The 18,772-nt window shown below is 36.8% G+C and overlaps 1 protein-coding gene across 8 annotated transcripts in view; it reads left to right on the top strand.

Annotated features, from left to right (window-relative positions):
- LRRC49 (leucine rich repeat containing 49) overlaps positions 1-18,772 on the top strand; it is a 153,573-nt gene that overhangs the window by 98,020 nt on the left and 36,781 nt on the right. For all 8 annotated transcript variants that reach the window (XM_043920862.1, XM_043920861.1, XM_043920864.1 and 5 more), the window contains 2 exons: positions 2,599-2,682; positions 6,171-6,331. In XM_043920862.1, the coding sequence (XP_043776797.1) occupies positions 2,599-2,682; positions 6,171-6,331 (245 nt within the window). The remainder of the gene's footprint in view (positions 1-2,598; positions 2,683-6,170; positions 6,332-18,772) is intronic.

The raw sequence follows: 18,772 nt of genomic DNA, 5'->3' as shown, positions 1-18,772 counted from the left end.
AAGGCTGTCTTATCTTTCCTTGCTGTTCTTGGCTGTATATTTCCCTTTCTCCTTTGCCTTTTGCTTCTCTTCTTTTCTCAGCTATTTGTAAGGCCTCCTCAGACAACCACTTTGCCTTCTTGCATTTCTTTTCTTCCTGTACAGTGTTACAAACCTCTGTCCATAGTTTTTCAGGCATTCTGTCTACCAAATTTAATCCTTTGAATTTATTTGTCACCTCTACTGTATAATTATAAGGGATTTGATTTAGATCATATCTGAAAAGTCTAGTGGTTTTCCCTACTTTCTTCAATTTAAGGCTGAATTTTGCAATAAGGAGCTCGTGATCTAATCCACAGTCAGCTCCAAGTCTTGTTTTTGCTGTTTAGAGCTTCTCCATCTTACAGTAACAACTTCTCTAATCTCAGTGGAATAAATCAACAAGGTTTATTTCATGCTCATACTGTCAGTCTGTCCATTTTATGTGGTCTGAGAAGTTTACTCTGTGTTGCCCTCTTTCCACGACCAAGGCCTTCAAAGTGCCCATCCTTTGGAGCTTTGCAAATTCTGTAGCAGAAGTGAGACAGGAAATAGCTATATCATACATTGTCTTTGAAATTTGCTACCCAGAAGTAATACATATCACTTTTGTTCATACAGCATTGGCCAAAGCAATTCACATGACCACACCTAACTTCAAGAGTACATGAAGTGCCATCTCACTATATGGCCAGGATGTAGGAAGACAGGAATATTTGGTGAACAACTCTTGTGACTATCCATTATATTTTAAATCAAATGTTAACTTCTGGTAGAAATGTAAATTAGTACTACAATTATGGAGTACTTTTGCAAACACAGCAAAAGCCCTAGAAATATGTCTACCATTTGAATTAATGGTTTCAGTTTTAGGAAATTATTGAACAGTTGTGCGCTTCCCTGTGGCTCAGATCTGCCTGCAAATCAGGAGACCTGAATTTGATCCCTGGGTTGGGAAGATCCCATGGAGAAGGGAATGTCAATCCACTCCAGTATTCTTGCCTGGAGAATTCCATGGACAGAAGAGCCTGGCAGGCTACAGTCCATGGGGTCACAGTCGGACACGACTGAACAACTTACACAGTCACAGTCATAGAGATGTACATTTAATAATTCATTCTTTGAATATATATTTACTGCATATCTACTGTGTGCTGGGTAGCTGATATATGGTCCATACCTTCATGGAGCTATTTGTAGGAAAGAGGAGAGATGTACCAGAGATAATTTAAATGAAAGAGGTTAAGGGCTATGACTGGCAATTATAGGGTGGTATGAGAGCATTCTACTCTTCAATTCGCCTCCATTAAATTTTTAATTTCAGGTTTTGTAAATTGTATTTCTGAAAATGTTCTCCTTCAAATGTACTGAATTACTTTTTATAGTTTTCTGTCTCTGAAGATATTTTCAAGTTTGTGTTTCATGAAGAAATTGTTTTCTCAAATTATGACATCATTTTGAATGCCTACAAATCTATAACCAAGACTTACATGGTTATAATTTACTTTATTAAAATTTGCCAATCATCAGGGTGAAAAATCATGATTCATATTGTGTATGCAGATTGCAATATTTAAAAATTTGTTTATAGAGAATATCATAATGTGATGGAAAAATTATATTTGAGTTAGGGTTTTGGGATTATGACTGATTTTTAAAAGCTTTTCTAAACTGTAATGTTATTACAGTAAAGTTATTTCATAGTTTTTAGAATGGAAGAAATTAGACTGGCCAAATCAACTTAAAAACAAAGTAATGATCTTAATGGAGAATAATTTATTAATATCCATGGAAATTTTTAAAAAGCTTTCACAATTATATTGTCATTTAAAAAAAAGCTCTGCTTTGCAATAATAAATTAAATAGATTGTTAGAAGTATGATTTTCATCTTCATGATAAAAACTTTGTTAAATCTCTCCATGTAGAACTACAGTACAAATAAAAGTTATACAAACCTGCCTTTTTTATTTATGTTTGGTTGTGCAGGATCTTGGTTGCTATGCACGGGCTTTCTCTAGTTGTGTGAGTGGGGGCACTCTCAGTTGTGGTGCATGGGCTTCTCATTGCAGTGGCTTCTCTTGTTGCAGAGCATGGGCTTTAGGGCATGCAGGCTTCGGTCATTGTGGCACATGCGTTCAATAGTTGCGTTATCCAGGCTCTAGAGCACAAGCCCAATAGTTGTGGCACATGGGCTTAGTTGCCTCATGACATGTGGAATCTTCCTGGACCAGGGATTGAACCCATAACCCATGTCTCTTGCATTAGCAGGTGAATTCTTTACCACTGAGCCACCAAGGAAGCCCCCTGTTCCCCCTTTCTTCTTTCTCTTCTCAGTCTTTTTCTTGTATTATTTAGGTTTATCTCACATCAAGAGTTGGGAGTAGAGTTAAGAATGCACAGTTTTCTTTTAGAATTAAGTTGGAAGAAGAAAATAAAGAGGAACATACTGACTTTTTCTTTGAAGGCATATTTCCTATTAGCAAGTAGTATGGCTCTCACAAAGAAAATCAGAGAACTGAAGATATTTAGCATCAAAAAGTTTAAATACTCAACAATACTTTTTTACATTTTTCTTTTAGGAAGAAGAAAGGCGTATGGCATCTGTTGTAGCCAAAAAAGAAGAAGAGAAGAAGCGGGAAAGTCATAAGCAATCTTTACTTAAGGTATTGTCTCTGGTGTCTACATTCATGTATGTGCTCGCGCGCGCACACACACACACACACACTCACACATATTGAAGCTAGCTTGCTAATCAGCTAGAAAAGTAGTTTCCAAACTACAAATTTTTCATTCCTATTGATAGTGTTTTTAATAAACAGACACCCTTAAAACTTACAAACAAACCTTTACTTCTGAAATACAATATAATGTAATATAATGTACATTATAAGATAAATGCAAAGATGAGAAATTATAAAAGGAAGAGATAAAAGTATATATATATATATATATATATATATATATATATATATAAAACAGAAGTTAACCTTCTTTCCACACCAGTACATCACCTTGTGTATCCTCCTGGCATTTAAATTTCATTTTGGAAACCACTGTAGTAAACTGTCATCTTTAGTGATATATTTTAATGAGCTCTGCTACATGCATTTATTTTTTAGTGCTGACTTTTTAAATTAAAAAAAATTCTGTTAGCTTCTCCGATAGGTGGTAAAGATTTTGAGGAGTATAAAATTAAAGATTTTTTTGAATTTGTTTTAAATGAGTTAGCATATCAGATATTACTGTCCTTAAAAGATTTTGGGAATAACAAAGTTGTATATAGTAAACTTAGGAAACAAGAGAACTTACTGGGGTGATGGAAATGTTACAGGTTAACATTTATGCGTTTGTCAGAACTGATCGAAGAGTACACTTGAATCTGTGTGTTTTACTTTGTGAAAACTACTCCTAAATTAACAAACAAAACAAACTTGGTCCCAAGTCCTCTCAACTCCAGTCTATTAGGAACTGGGCCACACAGCGGGAGGTGAGTGGCAGGCGAACGATCGAAGCTTCATCTGTATTTATAGCTGCTCATCTCAGTTCAGATGTCAGTTTTTTCCATCACCCCCAGATGGGACTGTCTGGTTGCAGGAAAACAAATATAGAGCTCTCACTGATTCTGCAGTCCAGTGAGATGTATAATTATTTCATTATATATCACAATGTATAATAATTAAGAAATAAATCACACAATAAATACAATGTGCTTGAACATCCCCAAACCACCACCCCCCCTCACTGTATCCTGGTCCGTGAAAAAATTGTCTTCCATTAAACTCATCCCTGGTACCCGAAAAAGTTGGGGACTGCTGTTTCTGAGGGACAGAAAGGGTGTATAGACATCCATCTTTAGTCCTGTTGCTTTTCTATCTTTCTATTTTCTTTTCAATCTTTAAAATGAATGGAAGTGATAGTGATGACATATACTGGTGCGGTATTGCTTGATTTATAAAGAATAGACTCAAGTGGCAGAAGCTGAAAGTTGGCATCTTCTAAAATAACTATCATTTTAACACAAATTTGACAGACTGTCCTGTAGCTATAGTCATTGTACTAATATTGTACTAATTGTACAATATTGTACTAATATGCCAGATGCATCCATGATCTTTGAACATAAAAGTTTTTGGGGGGAACCCTCTTTTGCCTTACAGAATCTTAGTCTTTCCTTTGTTCTTTTTCCTGCTCCACAGGCACTTAGAGCCCTTGTTGGCCCCTCTAGCCAGCTGGTGATCCCCACCTGACCCCAGATCACTCTTGTTTTAAACTATATCTTCCCTTTTTTGACCTCAGTGAAAATACCCATTTTCTTTGTCAGCCTGGTGTTGATCTGATTTTAACAACCCAATTAAAGAAAGCTTAACTTTGGGATTGGTATAGTAAAGTGTTTGCATTTTCAGAGTATCTTGTTATAAATTTAACATCCTGAGTGGTGTAAACTTTTGTGCCTTTTTTCTAAGCACTACTATATCTACCTCATTAAGGATATTTATTTTTGCCAACTCCAAGTCAGCCAGAAAGCCACATGCATGGCATCGGCATGATAGCCATCTACCATTAACTCACTGCCCCTGCCTCTTTCAAAATAGCCTTGGGGAAAAAAAAAAAAGCAAAATAGCCATGGCACTGAGTGAAAATAATGGTATTGTGTAGATTAAGAATTGGGTTGTCCCAAGTCATCTGCAAATAACTGAAATAGAATCCTTTAAGATAAGATGCCTCCTTATCATAGATTTGGGGGGGAAATTTATAGTAGAATGTCAAATGCCTACTTGCTTTAGATAAGAACATACATAAAATGTCAAGAAGTCTCAGAAGTATACACATACTAAGTGGAACCCATTTAATTATATAAACACATTTCAAATACCAAGCAATAGAAAAAAGAATCCATGTTTAAGACATTTTTAAATGCAGAAATAGAACTTTAAAAATGTTTAGTTTTAATTAAGCTTTGTCACCAGTTTTCATTCCTATCCAGTGCCATTTCTGCATCTAAAATTTTAGACAGGCAAAGAGGTGAATCTAAACATAAGTATTACACATGTGTGAATGCACTGAGGGAGTAGGCAAAGAGTCTTCCTGACAGCTTTTACTGCTTCCAAAGGGAGCAGGTGAAGAGGGTCAGTGTCACACAGATGGTTTCTACTAGATGATTGTTCTCTGAGTAAAGATAAAAGGGAAAGTGTCTATTTTCAGCACTCTGATTTAATCAACTTGCCATCTAGAAGTTGTGTTGGTCACTCAGTTATGTCCGACTCTTTGCAGCCCCATGGACTGTAACCTACCAGGATCCTCAGTCCATGGGATTCTCCAGGCAAGAATACTGGAGTGGGTTACCATTTCCTCCTCCAGGGAATCCTCCCTACCCAGGGATGGAACCTGGGTCTTCTGCATTGTGGGCAGATTCTTCACCATCTGAGTCATGAGGTTTGATAATGGATAATCTAAGATCTACTAGTTATCTAGAAATGTTTGAACCTAATACAATTTCTTTTAATAGTCTGTATATGATTGTTAATTTTCAGACATTGTAATTTATGCTGTGAAGCTTAGAACACTGCTCAATCTCTCCTTTCTTCCCCGCCCCCAGATCACTCCACCATATTTCCCATAATTATTGGTTAGAAAGATTAAAATATTGTCAGTTTTTCTTACTATCTTTAAGCACAAAGACATAATTTAAACTTCACGTAACACTTGAGTCCCCTGGAGGAGGAAATGGAAACCTACTCCATTGTTCTTTCTTGGACAATCCCATGGACAAAGGAGCCTGGCAGGCTACAATCCATGGGTTGCAAAGAGTGGGACATGATTAAAGCAGCTTAGCATACATGCAAACAAAACACTTGAATATATAAATTTCTGTCAAATTAAACTTGCAAATAGTGAATTTTCTTATGTCCAGTGGGAGTAATTGTTATTTGTATATACTTTTTTAAGAATGATAGAGCATTTTTGAGATGTTTGAATGCATAGGTTGAATAAAGGCTGCTTATACTGTGTTTTAGAATACATATTTGGTAGCTGCTTTAAGTAATTGACTCCTTTTAAAGATGTGATAAGTAGTACAAACAATATGCTCCTTGGATTCTCCTGCTACAAAAATTGCATTATGTAATTCTTGTCACAATGAACTTTTTCATAGGAGAAGAAAAGGTTAACAATTAACAATGTAGCTCGAAAGTGGGACTTGCAACAACATCGAATAACCAGTATTGCTATAAATCAAGATAGAAGAGATTCTGACTCTCAGGACCACTGTCAGAACGATGGAAGCACCGTCTCTACATTTCCAGAGGAAGCAGGGTATGCAGTGGTATTCTTTCCGGATATTAGTATCTTTGGAGAAATGAATTTGGAGCAGAAATGGGAAAATATTTTACATATGATTATTTTAAAATAGTTTTCTTAAGAAAGCCTACTGAAATTAGCAATAGGTTTTAAAAGTTAAGGTGGAAATATTGAAAATATAAAATTGCTCCTAATTTAAAAACCCTTTAGTAGTTTCTTATTTTTATTAGGAATAAATCTAGATTACTTAATAGCCTATAAGGGCATCTACCCACCTTACCTATCTTGTCTCATAGTATCAGCCACTCTGTTCTTGTGCTGCAGCCTCAGTGATTCCCAATTTGGTTACCTCCTACCTTAGAACCCTTCTTCTACAAACAGATCTATTCTCCCCTGCCCTGCTTCCTTCACCCTACCCTGGCTAACTGCAATTCAGCCTGGAGGTCTTGACTTCCAACCTCACTTCCCCTGAAAAGTCTTTCCTAATGACTTCCCAGAGAGTAGGCTAGATCAGATACCTTTTTTTCTACTAGTACTCTGCACTTCCCCTTGTTAGCACTTATCATGACCATGATTAACCATTGGGTAGTTAGGAAAAAGGAGAAGAGGGCAGCAGAGGATGAGATGGTTGGATGGCATCACCAACTCAACGGACATGGATTTGAGCAAACTCCGGGAGATAGTGAAGGACACAGGGGCCTGTCATGCTATATAGTCCATGGGGTCGCAGAGTCGGACACATCTTAGCGACTGAACAACAACATGAAGTAGTTGTTTTGTATCTGTCTTCCCCACTAGATTGTAAAATCCTGATTGTGTTAACCTTTGTTGTTTCCCCAGTAGCTAGCACAAATCCTTACTCCGTAACTATCAGTGTTAAGCAATTTGGCATAAAACATAGTTACTTCAGTTACAATCTGTAGTATCTGTCTTTTCCAGTGGCTCACAGCCTTTTCCTTCTATGACATACAAATCATATAACACATATCCCTTGGTTTATGAACAAATCTGAGGACACTATCTAGGCTTAACATATTTTACTTCTGTTCATAAAGGCATACAAGAAGCAAGTCAATGAGAGGAATATAAAGCATATATAACTTTATAGTTTGTTTTATAATTAAAAAATGTGTGTGTATATATATGATTTAAAAAGAAAAGCTACAACTCAAAGATAGAATGCACTTCAGTTTTCATTTGATGCACAGTTATCTAATGACCTTAACCAAATTCTGAAACACATTTCAAACAAAATATAATATAGCTTTTATTTCAGTTTTTCAGCCAATATTCTTTCAGCTTTCCATATATGAAGAGTGTAATCAACAAGTCATTTAAGAGGAATTAGAATAATATTTTGGAAGTTTACTGTAGTTAGAATTTGACATATATCTTAAAGACAAATATACCTTAGCAATTTTAGTTATAAAATTAATTTATATTGACTAGCTTACCTCCTTCACCTCACTTGGGTATCTACATGTAGAGTTTCTTAGATCTTTCAGCTAGAAAAATAAGGAAACAAGAATTAACATTTTAATTAAGTGATAACTTATATAATGGCTATATCATTTATATTGCCCTGAAACTTTATTTAATATTATTTAAATGTCAAAATAATTCTACTTGTATATAACTATGCTTTATAAAATTAAAACTTTATGTCATTGGGCTTTAGATTTATGAAATACTATCCATTAGTTCTGTTTCTGATTTATCTTTTCTTTAAAAATATTTTTTCTATCTTCCTTAAAAAGGATTCCTAGTTCCAAGTTTATCCAAATGACCTTATAAATTTTATTCTAAAATTTTAATAAGGTTTTAAAATTCCTTCTTTAATACATCAAATTTATTTTTATATATGCTGTTAGGTAAGAGTGTAACTTGATTTTATTCCAATTGACTAGTCAGTTTTCTAATAGCATTCCTCAATTAAATTATTCTCTTTTGTAATGGGAATGTCATTTTCATCTTATATTAAGTTCCATAAATACTGGATATATTTCTGAATTTTCTATTCCATTTCACTAACCTACTTATCTGTTTTAATGCCAATACCAGACTGTTTTGATTACTGTCATTTTATAGTTTTAATATCTAGTAAGGGAAATATGCTTTCACTATTCTTTTCAAAGTTTCAATTCTCATACACTTGTTCTTACATATGAGCTTTAAAGTCATTTAATATAAATGGAAAGTTAAGAATCTTTTTCAAATGGCATTTAAGTTGTTTATTTCAGTAGAATTAACATTTGTAAGATAATAAACCATCACTTTAAAAATCATGGTATATCTCTACATTTTTCAGTTATACTAGGGAGCTAACTGGGGAAGTGTTGAGCTGTTGAAGGAAAATTCTGAGGAACTGAAGGAAGTTATAGACCATGAAATTGTAACAGCTAGTCTGAATTGTTGAGCGAGTATTCCAGGAGTACAGAGTGACAAGATATATCAGTTGTTGTTCAGTCACTAAGTCGTGTCTTTGCAACCCCATGGATTGCAGAAAGCCAGGCTTCCCTGTGCTTCACTATCTCCTGGAGTTTGCTCAAACTCATGTCCATTGAGGCAGTTATGTCATCCAGCCATCTCATCCTCTGTCACACCCTTCTTCTCCTGCCCTCAATCTTTCCCAGCATCAGGGTCTTTTCCAATGAGTTGGATCTTCGCATCACGTGGCCAGAGTATTGGAACTTCAGCTTCAGCATCAGTCCTTACAGTGAATATTCAGGACTGATTTCCTTTAGGATGGACTGGTTTGATCTCCTTGCAGTCCAAGGGACTCTCAAGAGTCTCCTCCAGCACCACAATTCGAAATCATCAATTCTTCAGCTCTCAGCTTTTTTATGGTCCAGCTCTCACATCCATACATGACTAGTGGAAAAATCATAGCTTTGACTTTATGGACGTTTGTCAGCAAAGTGATGTCTCTGCTTTTTAATACACTGAAGGTTTGCTATAGGTATATCAGTAGAAAAGCTAAATATCTTAGAAAGAATAAGGAAATAAAGGATCAAAGATAAGGAATTAAAAAAATCAAGTATAATGTCAAAAGAAAGAAATGGTAGATCATATGGTCTAGGCTATTTTTAAATAATTAAAAAGTAGAAGGTTGCCAATGAATTGGGAGAAAATGTAGTATTTCTGGGACTAGAAGTCTAAATGAAATTAAAGATGAGAATTACATAAAGTAATAGGATTAGTAGTGAGCTGAACTAGTGGGAATTTATGGTCAAATTAAGTTTTTGAAGTTGAAGATTTTAGAGATGGAATATATTTTAGTAATAACATAAAAAACACTTTGGAGGCCACTATGGCCCTGGGAATGAGTTGTTGGAGAAGAGTAGAAATCAGTAAGGAGAGGAGAAGAAAGAAGATGAGTTGAAGTTATTATTGTGTGGACATTGAAGTTATTAATGGCAGAACTAGGTGTGGAACCAAGGGCCAGAGTATTCGGTGGTGACCAGCGTTATCTCCTTCCAATCTCAGCCATGCATCCTATGCCCTTATCACAGAGATGTTCACTGTTCACTTTTTACTAGTGTTGACAGCAGCAGTGATTGCGGAAGTGTCATTGTTAATTAATTGATTCTTTTACCTGGCAAAACTATCTCTGATTGCTGGACTCTGACTATTAGGCAGACTGATAGGTAGACTCCAGACTATTAATGTGACTTTCCTGACACTCTAAACTTTTAAAACAACTTTTTCCCCAAAATTTTGTGACCCTCTAAAAAGCAATTGGTTCTAAGAGAAAGAAGTATCTGCTAGTGAAAATTACTATGACTTAAAATTGCTGCCAAAAGTTTCAGAACTTTTATTAGGAGTTCCACAAAGCCAGAGGCTTTTTAAGGAAAGAGCACAAATGAAGAATTTGGAAGAGATGGGAAAATTGATGTGTGGGTTCAATGCAGAGGATGTGGAGAGCAGTAATGCATTATTAGGAAAGAGATCCACAGTTTCTGGCAAAAATTTCTACGGTTATAAGTTCAAAGTGCCATGGAGACATGATTACATTATCATGGTCTGACCCTTTTTGATAATCTAAAAACTTTTAATTCAAGGAGACACAACTGACATTTATCTATGAAGTCAGAAAAGTAAAACTTTAGAGCTAGACAAGAAATTATTAGTAGAGACTATAATGCAAAATCACAACTTATAGTAGTTGGAGGTCTTTTTTTTTTTCAGTTGGCTTGTGGTTATGTGATTCCTGTAAAATCTGTTACATTGGAAAGGTAGGAATATTTCTTAAAGAGCTTATTTTACCTTGTATATGCCTATAGGAAGGACTGTTAAACAGAGAATCCAGATTGACTTTTTGAACTTCGAGTTCTTATTTTGCTTGAACATGCCGCACCAGTTGACATAGTTGTTACTCATTGTTGATAGGATCTTTGCATTAATATTCTTGAGAGCACATTCACTTGATTTTCCTTTTACCTATGTGGCTACTCTTTTTTATTTAATTTTAACTTTTAATTATTTGTTTATTTAAAAATTTTTTAATTGGAGTATAGTTGATTTACTGTGTTGTGTTAGTTTCAGGTGTACATCATAGTGAATCAGTTATACATACACATATATCCACTCTTCTTTAGATTTTTTTCCCATATAGGCCATTACAGAATATTGAGTAGAGTGTGCTATATGGTAGGTCCTTATTAGGTACCTATTTTATATATATATATATATATATATATAGTGGTGCATGTATATATCCTCATTCCCTCCCTCTCTCCTTTCCCCCTGGTAATTATAAGTTTGTTTTCTACACCTGTAACTCTGTTTTGTAAATAAGTTAATTTGTACCATTTTTTAAAAGATTCTACGTATGAGCAATATCAAATAGTGTTTGTCTTTGGCTGACTTCACTTAACATGACAATCTCTCGGTCCATCCATGTTGCGGCAATTGGCTTTATTTTGTTGTTTTTTATGGCTGACTACTCTTTAAGTGGGTTTTCCTGGTGGCTCAGTTGGTAAAGAATCTGCCTGCAATGCTGGAGACCTGGGTTCGATCCCTGGGTTGGGAAGATCCCCTGGAGAAGGGAACAGCTACCTACTCCAGTATTCTGGCCTGGAGAATTCCATGGACTGTATAGTCCATGGGGTCACAAAAAGTCTGACACAACTAAGCAGCTTTTACTTTCACTCTTTTAAGTATATCTTGCTGACTCCATTTCTACCAAATCTTTGACTGTATATCAGATTGATCAGTGGGTCAAGAAGATCCCCTGGAGAAGGGAATGACTCCCCCTCCAGTTTTCTTGCCTGAAGAATGTCATGGACAGAGGAGCCTGGAGGGCTACAGTTCATGGGGTTGCAAAAGAGTCAGACACCACTGAGTGACTAACATTTTCACTAAGGAATATAACTGATATCTTAATATTTAACGGTTTAGTTTGCATTAATACCCAATTTAGTTGTATTAATTTGTAAACACTTTGCTCTCATATAGCTCCAAATTTTGTCTTTATACATTGTGTGGACATTAACATAGATTTATAGGTACTGTTTTATGCATTTGTCTATTAAATCATACAAGAATAAAGAGGAGTTACCAACTAAAAATACAGTGACACTGGATTCTATATTTATCTGTATAATTATCTGTTCTAGTATTCTTTGTTTCTTCATGTGACTTTGAGTTATGGTTCAGGTTCCTCTCATTTCAATGTAAAGGACTACTTTAGAATTTTTTTATAGAGCAGGTATACTAGCAATGAACTCTCACAATTTTTGTTTATCTAGAAATGTCTTAATTTCTCCCTCAGATTTGAAGTACAATTTTGCTGGATACAGAATTCTTGGTTAACAGTTTTTGGGTTTTTTTTCCTTTCAATATGCCATCCCACTGCCTCTGTCTTCCATGGTTTCTGATGAGAAGTTGGCTATTAATCTTATTGAAGATTCTTTTTATTAATATAGGACTAGTCATTTGTCTCTTGTTGCTTTTAAGAATCTCTGTTTGTCTTTGTCGTTCCAGTTGGAGTTGATGTTTAGAGTCTTCTTGGGTCTTTTCTGAGCATAAATGTGGACATAAGTGTCACCCTGTAGATTCCCTGGAATACACAGGAGCTCCTCAAAGTCCTTCCCATAAATATCTTCTTCCCCAGCCTCTTGTTTCTCAGTCCTTTTGGTCTATCTATTGTTTGCCCTATGTGGCAGCAGCTGAACACATTTTTGCCTTTAAATACTTTTGAAAACTGCCACCCAGGAAGTTACCTCAGCTATGGGGAGGCTCAGAGGCAGGGAAACAAAGGCACGTCCTTGAGCTGATCCTTTGGTGAGCTACTAGGCATGTCAAAACGTATAACCACAATTTTTTATAGTAAGATATGTATTGCTTCCTCTGGTACCAGCAACCCCCACAAGGAATGTGAGCTGTCATGTTCAAGGCTGCCACTGAGCTGGGAAGTAGGGGATGGTAACAGGGTAAGCTCAAATGCCGCAGAATGGTCTTAGTAAAAATCAGCATTATTTTTCTTCATTAATCATTCCCCTGGTTGTTGTAATATTTCTTAGATTCCAGAGTTCTGAAAAAGTTGATTCTGACAGTTTTTGCTATCACATTTGTTGCCTTTGTGGAGAGATGGAGGTTCAGACTTCCCTCTCCTGCCCTTTTCTCTCCTTTGGTACTCTAATTTTGTATTCTATGAACTATACTTTTATATTTCAAGATCGGTATCATTTATATTTGTTCTATAGCCATTACATTTGTCAGTTGGTAGCTTCTGAAGATCAGCTCAACTGGTAAAGAATCTGCCTGCAATGCAGGAGACCCCAGTTTGATTCCTGAGTGGGGAAGATCTCCTGGAGAAGGGATAGGCCACACACTCTTGTATTCTTGGGCTTCCCTGGTGGCTCAGATGGTAAAGAATCTGCTTTCATTGGGGGAGACCTGGGTTTGATCCCTGGGTTGGGAAGATCCCCTGGAGAAGGGAATACCCATACCAGTATTCTTGCCTGGAGAATTCCATGGACAGAGGAGCCTGGCGGGCCACAGTCCATGGGATTGCAAAGAGTTGGACACAACTGAGTGACTTGCACTCGCACTTTCAAAGATTGAAAACTGATAATGTGTTTAAATTTCTGTGATTATATAATTATCATGTAACTATTTTTTACTTGAGAGTCCAGTTGTATACTTATATCTTATTTTCTGCTTCCTAAACCATTCAAGAAAACTAGTCCTAGTATCAGATTCAAAGGTTACACTTCAAAGTTTGTTCAAAATCATGCCACAGGTTAGTTTGCTTCATATTTGGGCCATGCCTTTCTTACATAGTTGGCTTTTATCTGGGCTTTCTGATGGCCTGTTTTTGTTTGTTTAACAAAGAGATTTGTGCTTCCTTTGCCACATTCCAGTTTCTTTGAACTTCTTATTTGTCTATTAAATAGACTCCACTCTTTTTGAAGCCTGCTAGCTCCCTGACCTAATTTAATCTCACTATCTCCTTTTGAACCATTGTTTACAGTTTATTATTTTACATCATATTACTAGTAGTATTTACTTTTTACTTGGATTATGTGTCTTTTTCATATCCTCAAGTACTTCTGTCCTTTCAACTTCTAGATGGTAGAATTCCTCTGACTTTAGTCCTGAGCTTTCTTTTCTCTCTCTGCTTTCCCCCTAAGCAATATCATGTATTTGTTTGACTTTAAATACCATTTGTATTTTGAAGATACCAATATGTATGTCTTTTCTTCTATGGTTTACCCATTTGGATTGTATTTAAGGGTAAAATAATTTTTTTACTACACTGAGATTATAAAAATATTCTCCCATTTTGTCTTCCTAAAGGTTAAAATTTAGCCTATCATATTTTAGTCTTTATTACATCTGAAATTGATTTGTAAGTTTGAGGTTGGATTGAATTTCCTTGTTTTTCCCTGTAGGAATAACCAGTTGCTCCAGTGTGATTTGTTGAGTATTCTTTCCTTTTCCAAATCAGCTGCAATGCCCCTCTGCCTGCTTTATTGGCAGTGGAAGAAGGAAGTAGTAGGGTCCTTGCAGGTCTTCAGTTAATGCCCCTCCCTGTGTTAGTCTCACTTCTCACTCCCACCTTCCATCATCTCTCTGTTCATTCCTTTCCAAAGTTTGGGCATTGTGACTGACATTTTTGTTCTTGTCTCCACTTCATATTCAAAGCTATGGTTTCCTTTGTCCTTCCTCACTCAAAATTCTTCACCTTCCAGCTTCCAGAAATTTGCTGAAACTTCTTGCTAAAGATTGTCTCCCCCTTGTCCTCTTTACTTGTTGTTATTGTGAGTTTGTGACCTTTTAATTACCTTAATGGGGTCTTGGAGGGAGAGGTTTCAAACACATGCTAATTCTATCAACTATTTTATCTGAAAGCACAAAGTGAAACATTTTAAGTAGTTAGAAGTTTTATTACTACATTCTCTGTAAGTCTTTAAAAATATAGTTAAATTTCATCTTTCAGGAATGATATTATCCTGGCTCTATCTGAAGTGGAAAGTCAGAGGGCCACAGAGTCTCTTCCTTAGGGTTCTGATTTGCTTTTTTAATGCTTCATAAGATTTTCCATTTTTAACAATCCCATTTATGGTCTTTAGTATTTCATAATGCCAAAAAAGTGGCTAATTCTTGTGTTATAATGTGTGTGACCTTTGACTTATGGGTGTGTAACTGAATGCCTGGAAAATAAGTATCCATGAAAAAAATTATAGTCATATAAAGGGAAGAAATCCTGTAAAACTGTGGTATATCCCATTAATGATTTCACTGTTCACTGTACTTGGGACAGCTCTATAGTAAAATGACATATTACAGGTTTCTTTCCCCTGCCAGAAATGGGAAAGTACGTGGTGTAATGTTTTCTTTGCTTACATTGGATGCACACAGTGAAGCTGGTTTATTTTCGGTCATTTCCTGTCTACGAACAGTGTGGTATTTTAGCCAACACTACTATAATAAAATATAATGCATAAAACGAATTTCCACACCTATGAATGTTGTAATAGAAATTCATAAAATACATTATTATAGGAATCAGCACCACTTATTCATTGGAAAAAGAATCTTCCGAAATATTTTAAGTCTTTCTATTTTAGCTTATTATAGAATGCATAAAGATTTAAAAAAAAAAAACAACCTGTGATCCTCTGAAATAGTGTCTTTCCTCTCCACTTAGGCATTTAAGAGTATATTCTCCATTTAGCCTGGTTTCTGGGACTTATTACTTTATTGCATTAAGTTAATCATCTAGTTTAAGAGTCCTTTACTAATCAGGAAGGTGTAGAATATTTTTCTGATTCATTCTTATATAAAGCTTGAGTTGGATTAATGAACACTTGGACTTGGAATTAACTTCTAAAAATCTTTAAGAGAATTCCTATTTGATGGCAGACTGCCTTACTGTTATATAAATAGTACTTGAATTGGGAAATATACATTGAAATGTGTTGCACTTCATGGAAAAACAAATTATAAAGCATGGATCCTCTGTAGAGGAATACCACATTTCTTAAAGCGTGAATTTAGCCTTGATAGGGGTAAAACCTAGGCCAGGTTGACTCCATCACCTGCTCTAAACCTTTTGAATCCTCCCTGTCGTTCCTTCCCCACAGTCCCTAAGTCCTACTTTTATGGTCTCTTAAATACCTGGTATATCTGTTTTCCTTTATTAATGATTATTATTAAAATCATTAATGAAGTAAGCATTAAGTATGGTTTAGAACTGATCTCTAGGTCAGGAAGGTCCCCTGGAGAAGGAAATGGCAACCCACTCCAGTATTTTTGCCTGGGAAATCCCATGGACAAAGGAGCCTGGTGGGCGACAGTCCAGGGGGTCACAAGCATCAGACACGACTTGGTGACTAAACCACCACCACCATGTGGTTTAGAATATTATTTCTAGTCTTAATAACAACCCTGAAAAAATATGTATTATGATCAATATTTTACATACAAGGAAACTAAAACGACAAAGAAATTCAGTAACTTGCTCCAAAAGTCATCTATTTATTCTGGCAAATCTAGGATTCAAACTAAGTTCTATCTTATTTTCTTGCCAGTGCCTTTTCCACTGCTTGATGCCTTCTTTTTTGTTATATAACCTAGCTGACACTATTGCACTAGTCTTCCTACTAACCTCCCTCATTCAGTCTCTCCTTGCTACCTACTTCTCCACAAAATTGACCAATTTATCTATCTCGAGTAGGTCCTTGAGGGCAGGGAACATATCTTATTCATCTTTTTATTCCCAGCCACAGAACCAAGCTCCATGCATGGCACACTTCAGTTCAGTTCAGTTCAGTTGCTCAGTCGTGTTCGACTCTTTGCAACCTCATGAACCTCAGCATGCCAAGCCTCCCTGTCCATCACCAACTCCTAGAGTCCACCCAAACCCATGTCCATCGAGTCGGTGATGCCATCCAACCATCTCATCCTCTGTCATCCCCTTCTCCTCCTGCCCTCAATCTTTCCCAGCATCAGGGTCTTTTCCAGTGAGTCAGCTCTTCGCATTAGGTGGCCAAAGTATTGGAGTTTCAGTTTCAACATCAGTCCTTCCAATGAACACCCAGGACTGATCTCCTTTAGGATGGACTGGTTGGATCTCCTTGCAGTCCAGGGGACTCTCAAGAGTCTTCTCCGCACCACACTTCAAAAGCATCAATTCTTCGGTGCTCAGCTTTCTTCACAGGCCAACTCTCACATCCATACATGACCACTGGAAAAACCATAGCCTTGACTAGACAGACCTTTGTTGGCAAAGTAATGTCTCTGCTTTTTAATATGCTATCTAGGTTGGTCATAGCTTTCCTTCCAAGGAGCAAGCATCTTTTAATTTCATTGCTGCAATCACCATCTGCAGTGATTTTGGAGCCCAGAAAAATAAAGTCAGCCACTCTTCCACTGTTTCCCCATCTATCTGCCATGAAGTGATGGGACCGGATGCCATGATCTTAGTTTTCTGAATGTTGAGCTTTAAGCCAACTTTTCACTCTCGTCTATCACTTTCATCAAGAGGCTGTTTAGTTCTTCTTCATTTTCTGCCATAAAGGTGGTGTTATCTGCATACCTGAGGTTATTGATATTTCTCCCAGCAATCTTGATTCCAGATGTGCTTCATCCAGCCCAGCATTTCTCATAATGTACTCTGCATATAAGTTAAACAAGCAGGGTGACAATATACAGCCTTGATGTACTCCTTTTTCTACTTGGAACCAGTCTGTTGTTCCATGTCCAGTTCTAACAGTTACTTCCTGACCTGCATACAGGTTTCTCAAGAGACAGGTCAGGTGGTCTGGTATTCCTGTCTCCTTGAAGAATTTTCCACAGTTTATTGTGATCCACAGTCAAAGGCTTTGGCATAGTCAATAAAGCAGAAATAGATGTTTTTATGGAACTCTCTTGCTTTTTTGATGATCCAGTGGATGTTGGCAATTTGATCTCTGGTTCCTCTGTCTTTTCTAAAACCAGCTTGAACATCTGGAAGTTCACAGTTCACATATTGCTGAAACCTGATTTGAAGAATTTTAAGCATTACTTTACTAGTGTGTGAGATGAGTGCAATTGTGTGGTAGTTTGAGCATTCTTTGGCATTGCCTTTCTTTGAGGTTGGAATGAAAACTGACCTTTTCCAGTCCTGTGGCCACTGCTGAGTTTTCCATATTTGCTGGCATGTTGAGTGCAGCACTTTCACAGCATCATCTTTCAGGATTTGAAATAGCTCACCTGGAATTCCATCACCTCCACTAGCTTTGTTCGTAGTGATGCTTTCTAAGGCCCACTTGACTTCACATTCCAGGATGTCTGGCTCTAGGTGAGTGATCACACCATTGTGATTATCTGGGTCATGAAGATCTTTTTTGTACAGTTCTGTGTATTCTTGCTACCTCTTCTTAATATCTTCTGCTTCTGTTAGGTCCCTACCATTTCTGTCCTTTATTGAACCCATCTTTGCATGAAATGTTCCCTTGGTATCTCTGATTTTCTTGAGAGATCTCTAGTCTTTCCCATTCTATTCAGTTCAGTTCAGTCGTTCAGTCGTGTCTGACTCTTTGCAACCTCATGAATCGCAGCACGCCAGACCTCCCTGTCCATCGCCAACTCCCAGAGTTTACTCAAACTCATGTCCATCGAGTTGGTGATACCATCCACCCATCTCATCCTCTGTCGTCCCCTTCTCCTCCTGCCCCCAATCCCTCCCAGCATCAGGGTCTTTTCAAATGAGTCAGCTCTCTGCATCAGGTGGCCAAAGTATTGGAGTTTCAGCTTCAACATCAGTCCCTCCAATGATCACCCACGACTGATCTCCTTCAGAATGGACTGGTTGGATCTCCTTGCAGTCCAAGGGACTCTCAAGAGTCTTCTCCAACACCACACTTCAAAAGCATCAATTTTTCAGCGCTCAGCTTTCTTCACAGTCCAACTCTCCCATCCATACATGACCACTGGAAAAACCATAGCCTTGACTAGATGGACCTT

This window comes from Cervus elaphus, chromosome 12, assembly GCF_910594005.1.
Source record: "Cervus elaphus chromosome 12, mCerEla1.1, whole genome shotgun sequence".
NCBI lineage: Eukaryota > Metazoa > Chordata > Mammalia > Artiodactyla > Cervidae > Cervus > Cervus elaphus.
The sequence above is the reverse complement of the archived record's forward strand: the minus strand, read 5'-3'. Positions and strand labels throughout refer to the sequence as shown.